Source organism: Acanthochromis polyacanthus, chromosome 6 (assembly GCF_021347895.1).
Source record: "Acanthochromis polyacanthus isolate Apoly-LR-REF ecotype Palm Island chromosome 6, KAUST_Apoly_ChrSc, whole genome shotgun sequence".
Taxonomy (NCBI): Eukaryota; Metazoa; Chordata; class Actinopteri; family Pomacentridae; genus Acanthochromis; species Acanthochromis polyacanthus.
Window position 1 is genome coordinate 14,278,082 of NC_067118.1, and position 24,679 is coordinate 14,302,760.

Below are 24,679 nucleotides of genomic sequence, written 5' to 3' on the forward strand. Positions count from 1 at the left end.
GTGGAGATCTCTTCATTTGTTCTCTCTGAGCTTAGTATGAGATGCATGAACTGAAGCTGGGATGAGAATAGATGGAGTTCTTAGAGAGAGCTCTCTGATTTCTCTGCCTGAGATCACAAAGAGACACAAAAGTTGAGAAACTCTGATAATTATATGAGAGCTTGTTGAGATCTCTTCTGAAACTTTAAAGGAGACTAAACTGAGATTTAGTGCATCTTATTGCTCAGGAGAAAAAAATGAGACACAGGAGAAATAAGCCTTAGTCTCAGTTTGGTGTCACACAGATCTCAAAGTTGTCTAAGAGAAGTAAATGAGACATTTTTGAGATCTCTTTTTGAATTTTCTTTTCCTCTGGGAATTGCATGTCACTGAAAAGAATGTATTTAACTTTGACCACATGAAAGGAGTTTTGCAGAATGGGAGATGTCAGAGCAATAACCTCAGGTATGTAGGGCAAGACAGTGCAAAAAAAAATTAATTGCTTGTTTTGAGGATGGGGCTGCACAATGGATTGGTGGTTAGCATTGTCGCTGTGCCGCTAGAAGATACCAGATTCGCATCCCGGCCTGTGCTTGGGATCTTTCTGCACGGAGTTTTTATGTTCTCCCTGTACAAGTGTGGATTTTCTCCAGGTACTTCAGCTTCCTCCCACAGTCCAATGTACAATATTGTCCAAAGTTTCCTGTCCCTCCCTGACAGTTTGTGGCACCATTTATCCCAGTGCCTGGTACATAGCTCAAAACTACATAGAACAACTTTTAGCAGACAAGAGGATTGTATTTACTGATGGTTCATTAAGTTGACAGAGTGGACACACAAGTGCTGCAGTTTGTATCTACAATGTGATATGTGATATGGCTAAAAATCTCAGAAACAACTCTCAGATGTTATTAACCAAGGAAGGTCTGTGGGTGCTGGAGCGAGAGTGGGTAGAAACCAAAATAAAGAAGTTGTGGTCAGCTGTCTCAGGATAGGGCAGACAGGGCATCCCATACTGAAGGCAAGCACTCAGCGGGATGACATCAGCCAGAGTTGGTTTAACAAGTGTTAACAGAATGTAGTGTCCATCAGGAAAAAAGGAGGGGATTAAGAGAAGCACTTCAAGAAGCAAAGCTTAGCCTCAGATCAGAGTCCTTCTAAAATAACCTCATGGCAAATATATACCCAACAAATGATATGTGTTAAAGACAGAGCTGATGTAAATAAGTTACAGTTTGTTACATCTCGTTTTTTTATTGCCAATCTTCTTTTCCACACTCCGTCCAGTAGATGGAAGTAATGCGCTGTAAAGTGGTTTGCTAATCATCAATAAACCAAAGAAGAAGAAGAAAAACGAAGAAGAAGTCAAGTTACGGGCATACGTTCCCCTCCTTCTACAGTTCAGGTTAGCATCTCTGCTATCTAAAAATCATTGCTAAGCTATGGTAGTGGTTTGTTCCATTTAAATTCACTTAAACTATTAACGTAAAGTGTTATGTTTAACTCAAAGCTGTGATTTGTTTAACAGAGCCAACAACAGACCTCAGTAATAAGTTAAAGGTGACGCTATATAACTAACGCCGCTGTTAGAGTTCTCAAAGTTAGAAACGTTCTTATAGTCGAACTTTACTAGTCATTTAATGCTTGTTAAATTGGAAGTTAGATTTGGCTGGGTGAAATGTATGCCGAGGTAATAACTACACGCTGCATATTTTGAGTGTGCAGGTGGGTCGGTGAATAATTCATTGTTCATTTTCTGATCTCAGCCTATCTGTGCTCCAAGATCACAACCAGTAAGCCCTACTTTCTCAAATGCCATATTGTTTAATTTTTTTTAGCATAAAATCCAATATTGCCGTCATGTTCACTGATTTGCAAGATTGTCCATTCCACTGTGGTGTGTAGTTTTGGTTGAAGTAATTATTGTTTTATTTATTTATTTTTGTCATGCAGTCATTTATAAAGGTTGATGAAAGTTATACTACATTTTGTAATGGTCTGTCTCTCTCTCGCCCTCCCTCCCTCTCTCTCTGCGTGTTTGTTAGTTTCTGTGTGCATTTGTGCAGCTGCAGGGTAGACATGTCCAGCAGGCTGGCAGTGTGGCAGCAGCTGGCTGAGAGCTGTGGTCTCAGTACAGTCCAACAGGGCCTGCAGCAGGTCTGGAGGCTGCTGCTCCTCTGCCTGATCTGCAGACTCTGCTTCAGACTGGGTGAGCTGCACTGACTACATATTGGCAAGTAGGAACATTTAAAGAGAGACATGTCTTACGTATTTTTGATCTTGATGTAATTGTAAAGAAATGTGGATTTTGTGTGTGCTGACTATATGGATTTCAGCAGCATTCCTATCCTCAGCTGAAAGACTGCATTTGATACCTTGTAAAGTGATCAACTGACAGTGAGCTTTTTCAGTGTCGAAATTTTTGTGGACTGTAGCTATGATGATGAACGTGTTTATTGTCCTGGCAAAACTCTACACAAATTCAACAATTTCTGCAAGGAATGAACAATTGTTATTTCAGTGAGATTGTGGTCTTATTATATAAACATGAGGCCACTGGACTTGAGATTCTACGTGTTTTTGTGCTTTTGTTCCTAAGGTGTTGCGTCCACTGTGAAACATGTAGTGTCAGTGTTGGCTGGGATGTATGGCCTCTACCTGTTCTTTGAGCTGCATATGCTGTGGGTGCTGTTGCTCAGTGCGCTCTGTTACCTCGTTCTGCTTCTTAGCCGACACTCCAGCAGCAGAGGCATCTTCCTCTCAGCGGTCATCCTCATCTACCTCCTAATGGGGTGAGAGAACATTTAGTGACTGCGGTGGTGAGCCACTAGTTGCCTGCATGCCACACTGGCTCTGCTCTATTCAGTTGATACAGAGAAAAGACAACCACCTGACTGTAGTATTCTACTGTGGGGTTTACACTCACTTTAACATTAACTGGTTGGCTGCCGCTTATTTCGTGACCCTCACTATAAATTTGTCGACATTGCTGTGAAATATTCATATATGATGCACAAGATTGTTTACATTTACAAAGTAGTTTACACAGCTTCTTTGATATTGGAGGGATTTCATGACAACACCTCTGCAGATGCAGATGTATCTGAAGTTGCTGATGAAAAGGAATTAGGTTTTGTGCCACTGATGAATCATTTAGAAGCAGGACCAAAGCATGAAAATAGCATAATACATCAGAGCACAATATATCAATATTAAATGATATTTATTTTGAATGGCACAACAACCAAAATATGTTTATTTAGCATCCTGAGAGAAGTTAAGATTGATGAGAGAATCTGATATCGTTACGTCACTTGCTTCAACCTTGCTGCTAAATGCTTAACACTGTCCAGACCTTCCTGCTGCAACAGATTTGCAATAAGACATTTTCTCTCTGTGGATACTTCCTGAAAATATTTTAGGACACTTTTGAAAATCTAAGAAAAAAGCTTGTTGTTTATCTCCATGAAAAACTATTCAGCTGTAAAACTGATCAAAATTTTTGATGGAGAAGGTCTAAAGTGTGACCTGTACATTGTTTAATGAGGTAAAAACATTAAACAAGTTGTATAGTTGTAGTAAAACATGATCAGAGCATCCGTTTGTGAAAGTCAGACCCTGAAAATTCCTGCACCTTAGTTGAATAATGACTCATTGTATATATTAATATGGCTAAAATCATGACAAGACCTTACAGGGGCTAGTGTTCATCTAACTGACCGACAATGTTGACAACATTACAAAGAAAAAAGTTTAGTGCAGCTAAATAAAGTTAGATTTAAATAATATTGTGAAGTTATTGTAATTGTCATTAGATATTCAAATGAAAAGATCTGTCCAAGAATAGGTACAATCTTGATTTAGCAGTTAATTTGGGAGTAAATAATCTGCCATAGTGATGAATGTCTATCAGATAGTTTGTGAGAGTGTGGCTACGTGCCTGCTCATGGTAATGTTTTTGCTCATGACAGTACGATCAATGCCGATCTTTCCTTTTGTAGTTAATTTGCACAGTTATTTTGTACAAATTTTCCCAGTAATTAATTTCCTTGGTTGTTCTTTAAACACTTTACAATCTGGTGTAGAAATCAAGTCTTTTAATATTATTTCATACCTCTTCATTTCAGAGAGCTGCATTTAATTGATGTGGTGACCTGGCATAAAATAAGAGGTAACTATGAAATAATTTTGTTCAGATTGTGTTTGTGTTTTTTTTTCTTTTGAGTTCCTCTTATTGATGTTATACGTTTCTAATAAATTAGTTTTCACACAGCTACTGCATGGTGTGAAGGATTAAGCTTTACTATTATATAGTAAAAGATAATATTGTTGACCACAGCAACTCACAGTGTGTGTTTTAAAGAGTGGATAAAGTACATTAGACACACACCTCGGCATAGTTTATAGTTATGATAATGACAAGTATCCAATTTATGGTCATATAAATTAGAGAAAAGTATAGAAAAAATATTGGTATAGAAGGTTGTGTGCAGTACTTCCTGAACTGTGAGAAAATACTGAAACACTGAACACAGGGACCATTGAAGTAATAACTTTTGGAATGTGTACTAGCCTTTCAGAATATAGAGGGAAATTTTAGGAAGTCATTTAGTAATGTAATATGTGATTTGTCATTCCAGCAACATGAAAATGAAAGCACAGACTAATGGGTGTGTCAGAAATATAATGAAAATGGTATAAAATGAATGATGCAGTTAAGAGTAAAGAAATGAGTCACAATTTAAACATTGCACCTTGCATTATAGTACTCTGTTGGTTATAAACCAAGTATTACTCAGTACATTTCTTAATTGGTGTTAAGACTGAATTTATATATATATATATATATGTATATACATATACATATATAAAACCCTAAAATTAATTGTTTAAGACAGTTCCAACTTCCATACTACATCTAAGCTTGGAAACAAGTTGCAAATGTGTATTATGATCATATTTTTAAAGCAATAAAATCAAGATCACTCCAAAAGAATACAAAATCAAGGCTGTTTTTTTAAGAGTAAAGAAAGCAGTAAACAATAGTTTTCAGACTGAGTTGAACTTACCTTGATGTGTAAGGGGACTACTGAAGTATTTTCTCACTTCAAGAAAAGGAAATATTGCTAATTATTTTCCCTGTAGCTACATTCACAGAACATGTTGCAATATCAGGATCTGGCAAAAAAAGGTCATTGTTAAAGTAGAACAAGCAGCCCTCCCCTGTGCCATTACATCTTGAACAACAAGGAATTCCCCATCAACACTGTGGTACATGATGTCCTCATGCAGGTATCTGACTCTGTAGACAGATTCTTGTGAACATTATTTACTAGAAACCTGACATTTAGGTACTCCATATAGAGTACATGAAGTGATTACATTTTCAGGGACCTTTCTCAAGATATCTTAATGAGAAAGTATCAAGCTCTCAAACGGTTTCACACTGATAGGAGGTATGTAGAATGCAAGGACAAAGTTTGGGTATCAACAGTCTTTGTTAATTTATGACCTAGTTACCTTAATTAGGAGGAGACAGAGTTTTCTTGTTGACATGAAAACTTAAAGCCAATATTTAGTGGAAGCTTCCAACTTAACTCATAGATACTCCTTAAGGAATAGATGATGTCCATAATATACCTGCATAATAATGACAAAAAACAGATGTTTTTTTGAGAGGCAACTTCTGCTTTAATTCCTAAACACAAGCTACTGTTACTCTAAGTACATATGTCAGGGAGATCATGATGAGCGATAATGTAATTCACATGCCTTTTTGTCCAACCATCCACCTGGCAGATGTCTTGTTGTAGTGGTGTAACTCTCTTTACACTAGGCACGGTTGCACGAAGTTCTTTAATTCGAAATTATTAATTCGGAATTAACTGATTCGGAATTTTTGTGCTTCGTGTTTACATGGAAATATTAATTCTAAATTAAGGTTTACATGGACCTCACGTTTGGGCATTGGAAAGGATTCTGATTGGACAGGGAGTGGACATGACATGTCTCTGTTTACCGGAAGAAAACAAACTTCATTTGCCGCGGTGTTTCTTTTCCCCAGCAACATGGAGGAACAACTAATGAGCACGTTTTTCACTTTCCTTTTTATTGTCGGTTTGAAACAGCAACTTGACAATGGCATACTACTTCTGTTGCGCCAGTCAGGTCAGCAGAACATGTATGTCACTACATTGTTAGGTGAAGAACCAAGCATGCACAGAATGACCAGAATTTACTAAAGCGGAGTTAACTATATACATGAATAGAATGTACACAGGAATTAGTTTATTTGGAATTAACTTTTTAATTCGGAATTAAGTGTTTACAAGGAGATTTTAAAGCAGAATTAACTTTAATTCTGAATTAAAGAGGAATTAAAGATCTCATGTAAACGTACTGACTGTGACATTGTGGGGATCTGCCACCCTTTTGGGCTTAAAAAGCCAGTGTTCATAATCTAAATCACTCATAGAGTTAGGGTAAATGTTAGAGGTCGGAAAGTAGTAATAATGATTAGGGTTAGGGTAAGTCAAGGTAATGCTCTCTGAAGAGATGGAAAGATAACATTGGGTTTGTGTGTTTTGTAAGGCTCTCAGATGGTGGTAGCCATGAAGGCCATCTCTTTAGCCTTTGACCTGGACAGAGGAGCAGTGGGCCCCCTCCCCTCCCTAGCTGAGTTCCTGGGCTATGCTCTCTTTGTGGGCACTGTTGTTTTTGGCCCTTGGATCAGCTTCTCTAGGTATAAAAATGCTGTTGAAGGAACAAAACTGGTGAGTAGTGGGCAGTTCTAACTCCTCCTTTGTACACACTGGGTTGTTGATGTATTGTGTTATGGTGATAATGAGAGGGTTTGTTCCTCAGAGCTGGTTGTGGCTGTACAGTTCCTCCCTGAGCCTCCTGAAGAGTCAGACCTGTCTGCTGGTCTCCACCTGCATTGCCCCCTATCTATTCCCTTTGTTCATCCCAATCTATGGAAACTCAGTCACAGAGAAGTAAGAAAAATTTTCACTTAAGTCTTTGTTCTATCGCAGTCTCGGTAGCTTTGCACAAAACAACAGCTTTTATAGTACACTGCTTTGACAATATCCTGTTTGTCTTTTTTTTCCTGCTTCCAAGATACATTTGAGAAAGGTAAGGCTTTCCCTTAACGATTCAAAGTAGCAACAGTTTCCTTAATCAGTAACTGGCCAGCTTTATTAATTGTTAAAATGCAGTGGTAACTTTTTCCAGGTAAAAAGTTGTGTCAGTGTTCTTACCAGTGACACATGTTCATACAAAAATCAGGGGCAGGTACATTAGGGAATGTCATTTAAGTAAATAAACATCACAGTATTTGACTTAAAAATTAACTCACAAAATAATAGTTTTATTAAAATTGTCTGTTGCTTTTCAGCAACTGGTCCAACAGAATTCAAATTATAGAACACACAACAGCTGCACAACTTCAATCCTTCATTAGAGTGCGTAGATTAGACCAGACTAGATGTATTGGACACATCTAACAGTTAACATTAGAACCACTAATTTTACCCCCTTGCCATTTTCAAATCCATGTAACTCTGTCAAAAATAGAATCCTTAGATCTCTCACTTTCTGACTTTTCCTATAAGTGGCAAATGTATCATTTCATGAATTATGGGGAATTTTGGATAAAAAGAAAACGCATCATTTATACCTCAAACCACTGAAGGATCAATTTTTGCCCTCATAGGAAACCATATTTGTATCTGTAATGAGTAACCCTAAAACCACTGTACATGTAATAAACCCAGCAAACAAATTTTAAGTCACTATTTTTCAAATGTAACTTTTTATTTAAAAAATAGATGAAAATGAACAACTTATCGTCTTCATGAAATAACATAATTGTGATTATCAATGCAGCAGGTAAAAATGGCTCCCTCAATGGTTCTATGGGTTGTGGAATGTTGCCAATTCTAGATTAATTTATCAACAGGCTGGTGTTTTCAAAAGTGACAATAATAATATCAAGCAGATATGAAACCAATGTTAGCCCAGTCTCCACACAGTGACGTCCAATGTCAATGATTTTATATGAAGCAATACACATACCAGATGTATGTAATGGTTGTAACTAATTCACTGTAGGGTCATTCCATATCATTTCAACCAGTGGTCCCCACCTGACCCTCTCAGATTTTGCTAAGTTTTTACATGCATTTAGTAAATTATATATGATGGGAAAATCCAAAATTTGAATGCTTTATTTTCATTAGTTTCAAAGTTATGGCCATTTGAAGTAGGTAGGGGGTACCCTATTATTGCAGCCAAAATTAAGACTTGAAATTTTCGACCATTTTCAGACTTTTATAACTTCTGAACAACAAAAGATAGAGATCTGAAATTTTCAGAATCATTTCACAGTGACCTATAGTCCTCAGAAATGTGAATATATTTATATTTATAATTGCATGTTACAGCGAGGGCTTCACAGTGGAGTAGTGGTTAGCACTTTCGCCTTGCAATGAGAAGATCCCTGGTTCAAATCCCGGCCTGGGCCTGGGATCTTTCTGCATGGAGTTTGCATGTTCTCCCTGTGCATGCATGGGTTTTCTCCGGGCACTCTGGCTTCCTCCCACAGTCCAAAAATATGCTGAGGTTAATTGGTTACTCTAAATTGCCCGTAGGTGTGAATGTGAGAGTGATTGTTTGTCTGTATTTGTAGCCCTGCGACAGACTGGCGACCTGTCCAGGGTGTCCCCTGCCTTCGCCCGAGTCAGCTGGGATAGGCTCCAGCTCCCCCCGCGACCCTAATGAGGATAAAGTGGTGTATACCCCCGCGACCCTAATGAGGATAAAGTGGTGTATAGAGAATGGATGGATGGATGTTACAGAGAATGACAAAGTTGCGATTTTATCCATCACGAACTTCTAAACTGCTACATTTGGCCACCCATTACACAAAAACTAATCATCATATCCATTACAAATTTTATGTGGTATAATTTGGCTATCTAATGATTGGATCTGTATAAAATGAAAGTGCTATGGTATGTAATGCATGCAATATGAACAGCTAAAAATCAAAAATATCTGTCCGACCTTCGGATTCAAAGGTTAACATTAAACATAGAAGGGTTTATAGAAGCAAGCTGTGCTTGGTGTCAAAATTTAGGGAAATTCCTGTAATTTCACATGATGTCTTTTATTTTTTTGATACCACCTATTCCACATGCTGATATTGACCTCAGCAAAATCTGAGAGGGTCAGGTGGGAAGTTTTCTTAAAATTGGTTGATTTCATATGGAATGACCCTGTAGTTACCATTTGACCATCTGCTGAAAACAGCTGCTCAGCTAGAACATATTTGTACAAATATTATCACCCCACATTTACCAGTACAACAAATCTTTTCTCTTTCAGATGTCAGGGAAGTGCAATTGTTTTATTGTTTGTGCAGCCCGTGAAGCAACGCCACCTGCAGCTCCTACTCTTTAGGCAGTAAGAGGCATAGGTTGTACATGCATGATGGACTTAGGCAAGTTTGGAATTCAGACATCTTGGTTTTTTAACCCTGATGAAGAGGAGGCAAGTCTGACCAGTCGATACTGTGTATGCTCATACAGAGTGGCTAGCTAACCAGTTTGCTGACTCCTGCTTCTTCCTTCTATACTTTCCAGTGTTTACTATGTTTTCCTTGCTACAGCAGGTAAAGTGATGATGCCATTGACAGGTGACTGAAAGTGTAACTCACTGTTACATTGAATAAAATTATGTATTTCTGAATTTGAACTTTGTAGGAAAGATATGGTTTAATGTGAGTACACAAATCAACAACATGTTTAGGGACATGTTACATATTATACCTTTAATCTAATCACTAAATGATGAACATCTCTAGATCCCCTACAAGCAGAGAGGTGAATGTAAGAACATTTCTGCTTCCTTTCTTATTGTAGTCATACTGCTGAAAAGTGCATGGCCAACTCTCCAAAGGCCAGTTGAGGCCAGTCAGTTAAATAATACTGTGCTTGACTACATCGATCAGACATAACATTATGACCACCTGCCTAATATTGTGTTGGTCCCCTTTATGCTGCTAAAACTCCTCTGGCCCAGTGAGGCATGGACACAGGACGTCTGGGGATGTCCTGTGGCACCGGGCTGGTGGCAGTAAATACTGTGGGTCCTGTGATCCAAAGTTGTTTAAATCAATCCACCGGACTTTAAGAAAGTTCCTTGAAGACGTTTCGCCTCTCATCCAAGAGGCTTCTTCAGTTCTGGTGGTGGTTGGTGTTGCCTCAGCTTTTAACCTCTGTGAGGTGGGGTCAGTGCTATTCATATTCCAACGACCATTGCCAAAACCTGTCTGGCTCCTCAACGATTGTTATTGGGAGTATCGATGGGGGTCATTGAAATGCGAATTTCACAGATGTCACTAAGCCCTCGTATGCTAATGATGGTCATTAGCATGAGCCACTTCACATGAGTCAATCTGCTGTGTAGTTCTTTTGGGGAGTTTTGAAAGGACCTGATTGTAAATTGGCGAAAGATGATGTCACAGACCACCCCATTCAGAGATGGCTTCTGTACTTTGACACGGATGGCTTCTTTTACTCCTCTCTCAAACCATCTGTCCTCCCTGTCCAAAATCTGAACATTGGTGTCCTGAAATGAGTGTCCCTCTTCCTTAAGGTGAAGGAAGACCGCCAAATCCTGTCCAGAGGAATTGACTTCAGCCATGCACTTGTTAAGTGGCTGTTTGGTTTCCCCTATGTAGAGATCTGAGCATTCCTCGCTGCATTTACACACGTGGACAAAATTGTTGGTACCCCTCAGTTAAAGAAGGAAAAACCCACAATTCTCACTGAAATCACTTGAAACTCACAAAAGTAACAATAAATAAAAATTTATTGAAAATTAAATAATCAAAATCAGCCATCACTTTTGAATTGTTGATTAACATAATTATTTAAAAAAAACAAACTAATGAAATAGGGCTGGACAAAAATGATGGTACCCATAACTTAATATTTTGTTGCACAACCTTTTGAGGCAATCACTGCAATTAAACGATTTCTGTATTTGTCAGTGAGCGTTCTGCAGCTGTCAACAGGTATTTTGGCCCACTCCTCATGAGCAAACAGCTCCAGTTGTCTCAGGTTTGATGGGTGTCTTCTCCAAATGGCATGTTTCAGCTCCTTCCACATATGTTCAATGGGATTCAGATCTGGGCTCATAGAAGGCCACTTTAGAATAGTCCAACGCTTTTCTCTCAGCCATTCTTGGGTGTTTTTGGCTGTGTGTTTTGGATCGTTGTCCTGTTGGAAGACCCATGACCTGCGACTGAGACCAAGCTTTCTGACACTAGGCAGCACATTTCTCTCCAGAATGCCTTGATAGTCTTCAGATTTCATCGTACCTTGCACACTTTCAAGACACCCTGTGCCAGATGCAGCAAAGCAGCCCCAAAACATTACTGAGCCTCCTCCATGTTTCACCGTAGGGACAGTGTTCTTTTCTTCGTATGCTTGGTTTTTGAGTCTATGAACATAGAGTTGATGTGCCTTACCAAAAAGCTCCAGTTTGGTCTCATCTGTCCAAAGGACATTCTCCCAGAAGCTTTGTGGCTTGTCAACATGCATTTTTGCAAATTCCAGTCTCGCTTTTTTATGAGTTTTTTTCAGCAGTGGTGTCCTCCTTGGTCGTCTCCCATGAAGTCCACTTTGGCTCAAACAACGATGAATGGTGCCATCTGACACTGATGTACCTTGGCCTTGGAGTTCATCTTTAATTTCTTTGGAGGTTGCTCTGGGCTCTTTGGATACAATTCCAACGATCCGTCTCTTCAATTTGTCATCAATTTTCCTCTTGCGGCCACGTCCAGGGAGGTTGGCTACTGTCCCGTGGGTCTTGAACTTCTGAATAATATGAGCCACTGTTGTCACAGGAACTTCAAGCTGTTTAGAGATGGTCTTATAGCCTTTACCTTTAAGATGTTTGTCTATAATTTTTTTTCGGATGTCCTGGGACAATTCTCTCCTTCGCTTTCTGTTGTCCATGTTCAGTGTGGTACACACCTTTTCACCAAACAGCAGGGTGACTACTTGTCTCCCTTTAAATAGGCAGACTGACTGATTATGAGTTTGGAAACACCTGTGATGTCAATTAAATGACACACCTGAGTTAATCATGTCACTCTGGTCAAATAGTTTTCAATCTTTTATAGAGGTACCATCATTTTTGTCCAGGCCTGTTTCATTAGTTTGTTTTTTTAAATAATTATGTTAATCAACAATTCAAAAGTAATGGCTGTTTTTGATGATTTAATTTTCAATAAATTTTTATTGTTACTTTTGTGAGTTTCAAGTGATTTCAGTGAGAATTGTGGGTTTTTCCTTCTTTAACTGAGGGGTACCAACAATTTTGTTCACGTGTGTAACTGCATACACCAGGTTGCTCTTCTGGCTGTGTGGTGTGAGGTCTTTCGGGTGGACCAGTCTTTGTCTGAGGGTGTTATTTGGCTTAAAAAAGACAAGGATCTGGTGTTTGTTGAAGATCCTCCTCAGTTTTTCAAACACTCCAGACACATACAGGATCACTATGTTGTTTCACCTGCTCTCTTTCTCTTCAGTCCTCACTGGGCTGTTCTCCTTTCTGGATCTTGTCTGAGCCTTCACAAAGGTCCAGTCAGGATGTCCACAAGTTTTCAGTGCCCCTTTCAGGTGTTTGCGTTCTTTTTCCTGGCCTTGGGTTAGGGCTGGGCGATAAATCTAATTAATTCGATTAATTCACATTTTTAAAACCTGAAGATTTGAAAATTTGCGAAATCGTAAAATCAAGGCAAGCTTAAATATATAACAATACAGATTATTCTTCTGCCTTTCACAACTTGTGCACTGGCGTTTGCTTCCACCTCTCATCTCCTTCCGCCAAAACACTCACACCCCCACCCCCGTCATGGCGGACAGAACAGCAGACGAAGAGTTGGTCGCGAGGAAAGGGCCTCATGTTACATCGATTATATGGAAGTGGTTCGGCTTTGACAAGACTGACACAGAGCAAACTACAGTCATGTGCAAGGTTTGCAAAAGTACTGTGAAAACGAAGAGTAGCAGCACAACTAACCTCTTTCAGCACCTCCGGCAGAGGTATCCTAAAGAATGGGAAAAGTGCCCGCAGCTACGGGAGTGTGGCATAGGATCAATACGGGACGCTACAATTAATAGTCAAATAAAGGACGATTCCATATTTTAAGGAACGGGTGGCAACCCTATGCCGCACTCCCGTAGCTGCGGGCACTTTTTTGACGCTAATTGTTCCGTATTTTCATAAATGTCCCATGCACGTCTGTCACACACGTATCAAAACTGCATAATAAACAAAATAAAACACAGGAAATATTAAGGGCAGCCAGTTTGATCTTCCTTAGACCTATGTAGCGAGGACCCGATGCGAGGTCCAGCAGGTCTGTTTGCCGGTTCTGCCACGGGTTTCCTGGTTACAGTCGATGCTGCTCCCGCCGCGTGTTTAAACATTTCTACACCCGAAACTCCACCACGTCCAAACAAGCCAAAACGTTTTCAAAAGCACAGGCGTGAGTGGGAAGACTGGAACCCTGGCAATAGGTACAGGGCAAACTGTGGTTTCTGTTGCTCATAGACTAGCTGAAGTAAGGCAACATCAGGAGACCAACATGTAAGAAACATGAGAACAGATAGAACCCAACCAGCAGGTCACAGTTTATTATCATATAATAATCCCTTTGGTAAGAAACATCAGTACATGGTTGTGAATTTACCAGAGGATGATTATAGTCAGACTAATGTGGCCGTAGACTCTACAGTATTTTAGTGACTCAATAAATGTCTAACTTGTTTTATAGTATTTTAAATGCTTTTTATTTTTTTAAAATATAATTTATTTAATAGCCTGTCTGTGATCAATAAATGGCCTTTGCCTATGTAAAGAAAAACTAACTCAGAACTCTATGTTAACGGTACTAAATAAATAAGTCAGTAAATACATTCATACACACATAAATAAGTTAATACATTCATTGTGTTAAGAAAAGATTTAGATGGGAAAAATATCGAGAGAATTTCTTTGTACAGTATTCTTCATTCAGTTGTTTATGTTTTTGCAGAATCCAGTATTGCACACTGGTTGGCCATTACATTTTATTAGTATGGTTTCACTGTTTAAAATGATGCCACATTTTTTTAGACAGAACCTGTGATCATAAAACAATACAAAACTCTTAGTTTTGTGTTAATAAAGCACTTAAAGCTTTAAGTATGACTAAATGCTTTTTTCAAAATTAAATATACCACTCCTTGGGTGGTTGTGGCCCCGCGTTTGGTAAAGTTGGAAAGATATTCACAGATTCAGACTTCCAGCATCAATAACTCATTAGATATAGGTTGTCTAAACATAAATGATGCCTCTTTCCCATTGTTGTAAGGCAGATGTTGTGCTACAAGCCCAGTTTTATCAAAAGTAGCCGTCTTTCAAGTTGCAGAAATAACATTGGTGTCTATGAGCAGCCGGCTGTGAACAGGGACCGCCTGCAAATTGCAAAACTGCTGCAACAGTGAAGAGAGGCACAAATATTCAATAACCTCACTCTGATATACTGTAGTGTCAACAGAATCACTGCTGGAAGTCTGAATCTGTGAATGTCTTTTCAATTTTACTGAACTGTGGCTCCGAGGAGTCGTGGTGGATGTCCTTTATTTTCGTTTCTGAAAGGTGGCAACCCTATGGCTAGCACGAGCCATAGCAAACAGACCGCAAAGAAACAACAAAAATCTATTAAAATCATAATTGTCCAAGACGACTAAAAAAATCAAGATTTTATTTCTTGGCCATATCGCCCAGCCCTACCATGGGTACTGGTGGGTAACTTGTCGGCCCTGTGTTGCAAAGATCCACATGAATGTCAGAACTCAACGTTTCCAAGCAGAACTTTGCATTATAACAAGATCCATCCATCCATCCATCCATTCTCTATACACCGCTTATAGGCTCCAGCACCCCCCGCGACCCTAGTGAGGATTATAACAAGATGATCGATGTTATTCACTTCACCTGTCAGTGGTGTTGTGCCTGATCGGTTGATTGTGTAATATTACAGTAGTCCACCATCTGTTACTTGGACTAAACATTCTCAACTCAAAGTCCATTTTCTTGCTTTTTGTGGAGTTTTCAGAAGCTCTCACTTCCTTCCTTGGTTTACTCAATTGATGGTCCATGTGACCTAAGTTTGAAACTTGAAGGATATCAGTGGTTTTGAACACTAAAGCTAGTAAATTGTGTGCTTACTATCTCTGGAAGCTTCACTGGTGTTTAAATCACAGAGTGGTCTGAAGTTTTCCAGCTGGTGCATTCAGGTGATCGAATGCCACATAAGATTGCAATCATGAGCTATGAAACCCAACTGGAATAACAGTTATTTTTTGGAATGGAATGTCTTGAAAATATGTCAAAAATGTAAAAGTTGTGATGAATTGTCCAAGGAGATATTTTGTTGAAAGTAAAAAAATAGTCGCTATTCTTCTATGGAGGAGGGTGTGGAGCTCATACAAGTAGAGAGAGACTGATAGATGACCAGAAGAGGGAAACACCGCAACTACATCACTGGATCAACCAAAACAGCAGCCTCTGAACCAGCAGATTTGTGTTATGTCATATGACAGTCAGTCATTTCAGCCCATACAGTTCCCTACTCCATAAGAAGATGTGTGGTTTAGGGGTGTAATGTGTAAGCCTAACTTGCATGTTGTGTGTTGTACAGGTGGCTGCGTGCGTATGAGAATGCAGTATCCTTTCACTTCAGTAACTACTTTGTGGGTCACCTCAGTGAAAGCACAAGCATGCTTGCAGGAGCAGGCTTCACCGAAGAAAAAGATCATATCCTATGGTAAGTTTAGCTGCGCTACAGTGATGTGTGATTTATTTATTCTTTGTTCTTTTTACCATTTTAGGACAGTGAAGCTATTATTTGGTCATACATGTGTAATGATAAGTAAATAATGATAATGAGCTTTAAGTATATGGATGGGTTAGTTGATGGAATGAACAGAAGACCTAGTGGTAGGAGCTTGACCTCCAAAAGCCTTAACCCATTAAGCTTCAGTGTACCGCCGGCGGTACACTTACTAATTTGCATAGGAATTTCAAGAATGTCCGAAGGCTGCAAATGCGATTATACAAACACGATACATCCATGGAAAGCTTAGAGTCTCATGAATCCGCCGGTATAAACCACTTTCAGATGTGATTACCACAGCGGGTAATATAAACACATTTCTCCAACAAACAACAAAAATTTAAAGGGACACATAAAGGGCATAACTCACCTTTGGACGGTCTTTTACCGGTCAACGATGAAAATAATCCACAAAAACCGGCCATAATCCAAGAGTAGTCATCCAGACAATACTAGCAAGTATAATATTTTGTCCAAAACATGTCTAGAAATAAGTAAATAATCCACAAATAGCTCGGCTCCGTGCGCGTCCATGCGGCGCATGGTGGCACTGCGCGTTCCATAATTCACTGCATTTTTGTCCATAATTTTATGAAGCATTCAGAAATCCACACGGTCTCAGTCTGAAAATGGCAACTGAAGCCTCTGCTTTCGATTTCAACCGCATTTCAACCAATCAAGTGACTCATCGCTGCCTCCGAAGCCTAAACAGCCAACCGTTGCCGAGACCGATGGATCTGGACGTTCCTTATATCATCAGTAAATCCTGAGCAAATCACGTCGGAGGAAACGTTTGACTGACAGGGCATGTAGCCAATGAGCTTGCTGAATAGCTGAGAGGCCGCTTTTAGCGGCCCTGTGTGATTTTTGACACCTCCTGCTCTCCTGCTGCGGCCAGGAGCTGCAGCTTTTCTCTGTCTCCGTCTGTGCCTCTGATTCAGATCAAGATTCACACTGAAGCTTATCTGAAGTGATTTTTTTGAGTTCTTTGAGTTTTTGGAGTGAAAATAATGTGGAAAAGGGCTGATAAACGAACATATACCATTTTTGCCCAGGGTGTACATAGGGTGTCCAAAATTGACATGATTGGGCATATTAGTACAAAAACATGTGTGAAACACTCATTTCTCGTAGTATTGCTCTGAAATTTTGTCCTAAACTATGTAAGACCCCAGGCTGTTGCCTTTTTGTGTTTCAAGCTCTCACAATGCTGCCACACTTATTTTCAGGTGTTTTATTAGGGAAAAAATTTAGGCGAGAATAAAATTCATCCTAATTCAGTGTGTTCCAACATAAATAACTCTGTGCCAGTAGCACCTAGAATAATTCTGACTGCACTGGGTGAAAATTCAGGTTGTCAGCTTTCAAAGGAGACCCCAACCATGCCTGTACTCCAAACAGTTCAAGAACAGCATTCAATTTACTTTCTGTACATCTTCAGTAGAAATTTCAGGCGAAAATTGACCGCAGTTAAATATCAACAGTAAAATATTTGGAATTTCTAGAATAATCAATTCTGAAACACTCAAGTGTAGAGAAAGACAATGAGGGGGTCAATTATGAGTGTGTCATGGTGGTGTTTAAGTAGGATAGCTCACATTAGCTTACAATTTAAAAATTTCTCAAAACATGAACTGAAAGTGTGAATCTCTGCTTCCATATTCTCTAGTACCATGTGTCTGTGTTTTTATTGTGCAGGGATATGAGAGTGGTGAAGCCTCTGAGTGTGGAAATGCCTCGCTCCATGGTGCTGGTGGTGACATCCTGGAACATGCCCATGTCCAGATGGCTGAAAACATGTAAGTAGTGGACTCCACTCTGTCTTTTAAACATCTCAGAATTTCTAAGCACTTTGTCAAGTCACAAACCCCACAGCAAATTATCCTGCTGGATGCTGGACTTTGACACTCACTGGAACTAGATAGCTTTAAATGTACTGGTCCCAGACAATTATTCCTAATAGTTCCCTCTTGTACTCAGCTGTGAAAGTACCATCTCGTATGTCACGTTTGTGATAGTTAATATTTAAAAGTTATTTTGGAATTTGCATTAAAAAAACAATATATGTTGTCATAATATGTTTTTACTGTGTTCTGTCTTTCATCTTCCTCAGATGTCTTTAAAAATGCCATGAAACTGGGAACTTTCCCAGCCATCCTGGTGACATACACAGCCAGCGCCTTACTGCATGTTAGTAAGATAATGCACACTTTAAGCCAGACTCTGTTACAGTTTGGGTGGACATTTTTATTTGCAGTTTACCAAAACCATGTCACAAACACATCTGCCACCACTTTATTATGGAAACCCGAGACACATCTCCTGCCTTTCATTTGTGCCACATGACTGAATCTGCTCAGTGAACATAGCAGCCCATTTGCTGCTCTACTTTTTCCTGTATTAAACACTAATACATATAAATGACAACTGAAGTACATACTGCTATGGTAATGAGAATTGCATAATAATGAAAAATACAGAGTGTTCCAAAAAAGTTGACATCATTTCACAGACCAAAAATTTTGGCAATTGTTGTTCAAATAACCTCAGATTTTCACAGAACGTATAGAAACAGATTTTGATTTTATATTTAATGTTTTATTTTTGTTCTGTTTTCAGGTCAAACCATGCTGTTCACTCCCAAAGCGAAGTCATTTTGTGTCTTGGAAAATGCTGAGGTTGATCCTTTAGTCCTGCATAAGCAGCCTTCCTCTTTAAATTTTTGGTACCAAATCCAAATTTGTTTGCCAGTTGGTGAAGTTTTTCTTAATTTTGCATTGAAGGTACACTGCACAGTCTTGGGTGACTGTGTGCGAGCATATTCCAAGACGCAAAATAATTTCTCTTTGGGAATGAACGGCATGGCTCAGCCTGAAAACGAAACAAATATAAGACACTAAATATAAAATCTTGATCTGTTTCAATAGATTCTGTGAAAATTTGAGGGTATTTCAACAAAAATTACCAAAATTATTAACTTGCGAAATGATGTTAGTCTTTTTTGGGACACCCTGTACATTTGGTACAGAAGTGTGGACTATATGCATGCTGAATGAGTGACTTTGACTGTGCTGTTTGTTTTCTTCAGGGTCTGAGTTTTCACCTAGGAGCTGTTCTTCTCTCTCTTGGGTTCATCACATATGTTGAACATGGTATGCATTAAATTCATGCTTGGATTTAAAGGTCTAGCAGTCAAAGCTGAACTACTGAATGTAAAAGAGGGACTTTCACCTGCACAAACGTCTGTGTTGTCACACAGGATGTAGAAATGACAATTTAAATGAAGTTTATACATCACCACTGTAAAGTAGGAGACTGTCAGCTCTCAGCATTAATGGTACATACACCTAAACAACTGTAGAACGACTTGAATGGGTTTTGTAGAAAGTTTCTCTTAGCTGAATGATAAAAGTTGTCTTTTTCTGTTTTCAGTCCTTAGAAAGAAGCTTGCCTCCACCTTCAGTGCCTGTATCCTGTCCAGGCCCTGTGCCTCTGACTGCAGCCATCTGCACCAAAAGGTACAGCTTAAGCTGTGTGATGCACCAAAGTAGACAATGGAAAGCATTGCTAAGCGTTCAAAACATACAGTACTGTACAAAGGATACAGTTAATGCCTTGGTTGATTTTCATCAAATGCGACACACAAGAATTCATATGATAAGTATGCTAAATCTTTGCACAAATATCCAGTAGGATTAAATGAGTTTTTAGTTTTTACCTCCAAAGGATAAAATATCAACTTTAACTGCAACTTCACTGGTTGGTAGAGGCATATAACTGAAAGTTGGTAATTCTATTTTTTCTTTAATGAGCTTCATACACAGTGCAGAAAAGACAAGAAACTTAAGAAATCATTCTTTTTCACTCTCTTCTGTCCTTTCACATAATTCCAGAATAACTCTTATGATTTAGAGATTAGGGCTCCATGTAATTTACGCCTTCTGTGGGAGGATTTCTCCTCCCTATCACTCTGTCATGATTCAGAACGAATATGGGACGATCAAACGCCTCCCTGATGGTGTTGGTGAGGGATATGAGTCATCTAAGCCTATATAAGGTGTCTTTTGCACTAAGGTTTTGTTCAGTACTGTATAGCACCTCCATTTTACATTTAATTAGCAAAAATGGTGACGAGCAGTTTCAAAGTCAACATTGCTGTGCAACAATGGCATTTCTACAAACTGGTCACTCGACCACCCGTAAATTAACACCTGGGTCCCTAAAAATTCTGAACTTGATGCTTTGTGTGACCCTAGTATACATGGATTTATTTTTGTGTGCCTGTGAAAGAGTCTTTGCATTACATATTTGTCCCTCTTGAGAGGAAATCGGAGTGTTTTTTGTAACACTTTCTTTTTTTTTATTTCAGTTGATTTGTAAAATGAAGACTGTACATTAATTCCCCTGCAGCTTTACAGTAACTTAACACCAGGTTAAAAAGACAGAGTTTGGTGGAAAATTTCAGCCTTGATTAGCTTCTGAAGCTTCACTACGGTAAGGTGGTCTGAAGCTCAGCACAAACAAAGTATCCAGTGGGTGTTAAGTTATTTGTAATAGCAAAAAAATTAACAAAAACAAGGAAGATACCCTTTTGCCTGTTTAATAGTTATTTTTATTTTCTCTGGTCTGTAGGAATATTGGGTGATGATGCTGAATCTTATTTTCAGCTTGCTGGTCATTTTCCATCTCACCTATTTGGGCTCCATGTTTGATCCTGGAGTAGATGAACAGGAGGTAGAGGAGGTAAGGACAGGACCAACCCACAAAACATTTGGTAAATGAAACGGTGATTGTGTTATGGAGCAGAAAGTGTTAATAAAAACAATGAGAGAGGAAAAGGCTGGAAAACAAGGAGGCTTCTTGCAGACAGTGATGGCTAAGGGCAAATGTTGGGCGTCCTTGGCTGAATTGTACAGGAATACGGTTTAAAATGTTTGTAACTTGTTTTTTAATTTTGATAACATAAAAAAAACTTCTTACTGTATTTATTTTCTTTTAAGTTGAATTTCGAAGTACTTTATCTAATTATAAACAAGCTGGTTTGGTAGACTCAATTGAAAATACAGGCCCTAAAGTACAATTGATTAATAAGTGTTTCCGTAAGGTGAATTCTTGAAAAGCAAGGGCCTTCTTTTAGAGAGCATTTATTGCAACAATTAATATGCATTAAGGATGCACTAAGGACCTGCCTAAACAAGAAAGAGAGAGCCCAGAGCAAAAATTACAATGACCAGACTACCACAGACACACAACTGAGACTGTATTTGTCTTTCCTATTTACAGGGCTATGCAGCCAGCCACACCATCCAGAGGTGGTCTGAACTGAACTGGGCGAGCCACTGGGTTGTGTTTGCCAGCTGGGTCTTTTACCGTTTAATTTAGTGATGTTGTTGGAGTAAGTGAGAAGACTGAGAAACACCAAAAACTTGACTGTAAAGTGAGTCTATTGCTAAATATCAGGGTGATTTTTCTAATGATTTGATGGTTTGATCTGCTCAAATGGGAAGAACTGTGGGACAGGTGGACTTGCGCAGAGTTGATTCCCACAGATGATGCTTTGGATGTGCAAGAGTTTGGAAACAAAACTCTTTTGATTTATTTGGAAATTTGACATCTACATTTTAAGGACAAATCAATGTGAACTAAAATGGAAGAGAAGAGAACACTACAAATAAGACTTCCTAGCAGACCCGACAGACATTCCCCTACTTTGGCCTTTAGATGGTTGTTTGGAGACAGGTATGGTAAAATATATTTGGTCAAAACTACTTTGTAGATGTAGTAATTCTGTTGTAATGTTGGTTGACTTTGTCCATGTCCAAACACATTTCAACAATTCAGCATTTTTAGGTGTAGATACATGCAGATTTTCGAAGGGACCATCACCTTCAAATGTTTTTTGTTACAACTGGGTTTTTTTGTTGTTGTTTTTTTTTACAGCTGATGTTCTGCTTTTTTTTAAAAATTGTTCTATTAAATGTTTGTCATTGTAAACAAGATTCTGGTTTGTGATATTCTGCAAACAGCATAGCGTCAGGCTGACTCAGCCAGAATGGAAGCCTATACTGTGTTACACTGTGTTGAGTTCTGTGACAGAGGAGTTCCACAAAGAAGTTTTAATTTAGGGACAGTTTTCCTGTCATCTTCCATTTGGGGCTGAGTTAAAATATTCAAACATTTCTTCAGGGTACAGAACTTATGAGTCTTACCTCCAACCCAGCATTTTCCCCTCATACTTGCCAACCTTCAGCACAAATTCACCCATCACCTCCTGATGATGGGATATGTCGCCTTGTTGCTAAAGGACTCCAGTAAGGGCATTAGTGCTAACAATATCTTGACTCTGAAGGGCAGACTTGTCTTGAAGTGAAGGCTTGTTTTTGATACTCAGGGCTTTGTCAGAACGGTCCTGTTGCTGATTGCAGGGCTTAAAGTTTTCCAGCCCATGGAAGTGTACCATTTAAAAAATTTCATCCATCTCAGTCCCGAAGGCTCCAAGCATGTGCGTCATTGTGCATTCAGTTGCTCCGCTTTAATCAATCAAACTCCAAATCCTACATTAAAAATTATACACTTTCTGTCCAGGCATGCGACTTTCTGGTAGAACTTTTATCCAATTACAGTTTTCTAACTGCGAGTGCGCATCGACTGCTGGGCGCACGATATGCTGCGCCCTCTTGCTTCGGCATCGTCAGTGCTGCTGAGCCACTGATAAGAAATAACAGTATCCCACAAACAAAATCCAAATTTACAATATTTGTTGGTGTTTTTTGTAATTATATTTAAAGGGAATTGCTGGAAACACATTGATATATATATTGCATATTATTTATTTTATTTCTGCTTGGACTGTATACCCATTCCACATGTGTCCCAGCCCTGTGGCTGCCTGGTCTCTCCAGAGCGCACGGAGCTCCAATCTGTGAGTGGTGTGGTGAAGAATCGAGCAGCTGATCACTGGTCAATAGCGTTGGAGCTTGTGTTTAGCCCAAAGACGCAGATACTAAAGTTTGCTCAGACTTTGTGTGACAGAGGAGAGAGGATGTGTCTCTGCTGATTAACAAAGAGAGCAGCCGCTGCCGCGATCCCTGAGCCGCGGTGTGTTGACTCGCCCCATTGGCGTAAGTGCGTCAGTGGCGATGCGCGTGCACGCCCCACAGTCCCCATGGTGTCGCCACAAAATAAAAACAAACGGGCTTAGGTACTGAATTAAAAAAGTAACAAAAACAGAAGTTGTTGATTTTGTTTGATTTCTTAATCTTTAAACATTTTCTATGTGTTTTACAACGGCAAAAGGAAAAAAAGGAAACAGCTTTTTAGTTTGCTGGATTTTATTTTGAAAGGGAAAAAAATCAAAGATCAAGCCATAGGGATTTGTCCCATTATTCTCCTCAGAACATCTGTTTAGTTAAATATACACAAACTGAATGTAGCTTAGGTGATATTAACCTTTTTTGTTTGAGGACATATAGGATGTTTGTAATAATGAGTTAAATAGCTCTCAGCAGATTTTGTGACCTTATGCATCCGAATGATGTCTAGCCACAAACAAAAACTCTCCAATCTTAAGCAAATATAAATAAGTAAGAACAGAATGAACGTATGGGTTGTGTGAAATGAATAATGAATAGATAGTTAAATAAGAATGTTCTTAGCCTGCTTTTCACCGTTTTTCTTCCCAAAATATAGATAAAAATAAAAACATTTAAATTGAAAGCCGACTGAACAAATTATACAGTGAATACATTTTTTCCCTTACCAAAAACGAACAAAATGTGTGTCAGTTCAAATTGAAAATCAAATGATTTAAACTAATCACACAGATTATTGAGGTGTATCAAATGAGCAGTTACTAACATGTGTATGTGTGGTTATGTGCTACAGAGGGCTTCTTAATCACATCTGTGTGAGAAATGGGCTGACTCCAGAGGAAAAGGCCAGAGTAGAAGTTCTTCAGCATGAGCAGTCCATTGCCGCCAGGACCCAGATAAACCAGATCAGGAAGGCCCGAATTTCTTTGCTAGTTACAGAGTTTGAGAGTCAGCATCATGATCAACTTATTCAGAGGTATCTTATATTGTGAGGCAATAACTAAAATTGCATGTAAGAGTTAATACTAGTACTTTTATTACCTGCTTAAATACAAAGTTGGTATAGCAAGTGACATATGACAATTTATTCTCTTGTAGTGTTCCAGAGAATATTAGTTAATTCTGTTGTCTGTGTTTTGCAGTTTATTTCAACAACATTTTGAACAACATGTTAAAAAGAAAATGTTCAGAAAATTCACAAACAAAGCAAAAAAGAAATGACTTTTTCAAACAGTATTCTCCAACCACTTAATATTCTCTTGAGACTGACACTTGAGATAAAGTTGTCCCTAAAAATTGTGCCTTATGAAGGAAAGCAGCATAGTTTTGTAGCAGTTTGGTTGTGGTTGGTGTTGTTTTGAGTTCTTGTTAAATCTACTGAAGAGATAAAAATTATTAAAAGTTATTAATAATATATGTACTTGATTTTCATGATTTTTTCCCCTTTACACTAAAATAAATCTTTGCAATTATAGTGATGTGGTATTGAAACATCAACACAAAAAAATAAATCAGACTTGGGGCACTTTCTAAAATGCCTTAAGTTTTGGCCAAGTAAGGTTTTACATTTGAGCAACAATAAAATAGTGGGATCATAATGGACATTATTTCCACCAGATGACCTCATATTTGCTCTGAATTAATAGAATCTCAT

At 38.8% G+C, this 24,679-nt stretch overlaps 1 protein-coding gene across 4 annotated transcripts; it reads left to right on the forward strand.

The window, feature by feature from the left end:
• The first annotated feature begins 1,292 nt into the window (after window positions 1-1,292).
• LOC110967959 (protein-serine O-palmitoleoyltransferase porcupine-like) lies at window positions 1,293-21,931 on the forward strand. Of its 4 annotated transcripts, XM_022217722.2 has the most exons (14): window positions 1,293-1,384; window positions 1,746-1,772; window positions 2,025-2,188; window positions 2,579-2,771; window positions 4,107-4,150; window positions 6,571-6,752; window positions 6,844-6,974; window positions 15,740-15,865; window positions 17,633-17,733; window positions 18,048-18,124; window positions 19,023-19,086; window positions 19,367-19,452; window positions 20,567-20,677; window positions 21,218-21,931. In XM_022217722.2, exons 3-14 carry the CDS (start codon window positions 2,059-2,061, stop codon window positions 21,314-21,316), a joined length of 1,344 nt encoding a protein of 447 aa, XP_022073414.1. In that variant the 5' UTR covers window positions 1,293-1,384; window positions 1,746-1,772; window positions 2,025-2,058; the 3' UTR covers window positions 21,317-21,931. The 4 variants fall into 4 exon arrangements, with proteins under 4 accessions (XP_022073414.1, XP_051805352.1, XP_022073415.1 ...); XM_051949392.1 differs by lacking the exon at window positions 1,746-1,772 and having other exon boundaries at window positions 1,300-1,384; window positions 20,602-20,677; XM_022217723.2 differs by lacking the exon at window positions 1,746-1,772 and having other exon boundaries at window positions 1,301-1,384.
• The last annotated feature ends 2,748 nt before the right edge of the window (window positions 21,932-24,679 follow it).

Coding starts and splice junctions, on each gene's coding strand:
- LOC110967959 (XM_022217722.2), top strand. CDS start 2,059: ATGTCCAGCAGGCTGGCAGTGTGGCAGCAGCTGGCTGAGAGCTGTGGT. Junction 2,772..4,106: donor CTCATCTACCTCCTAATGGG/GTGAGAGAACAT, acceptor TCTTCATTTCAG/AGAGCTGCATTTAATTGATG. Junction 20,678..21,217: donor ATGAACAGGAGGTAGAGGAG/GTAAGGACAGGA, acceptor TCCTATTTACAG/GGCTATGCAGCCAGCCACAC.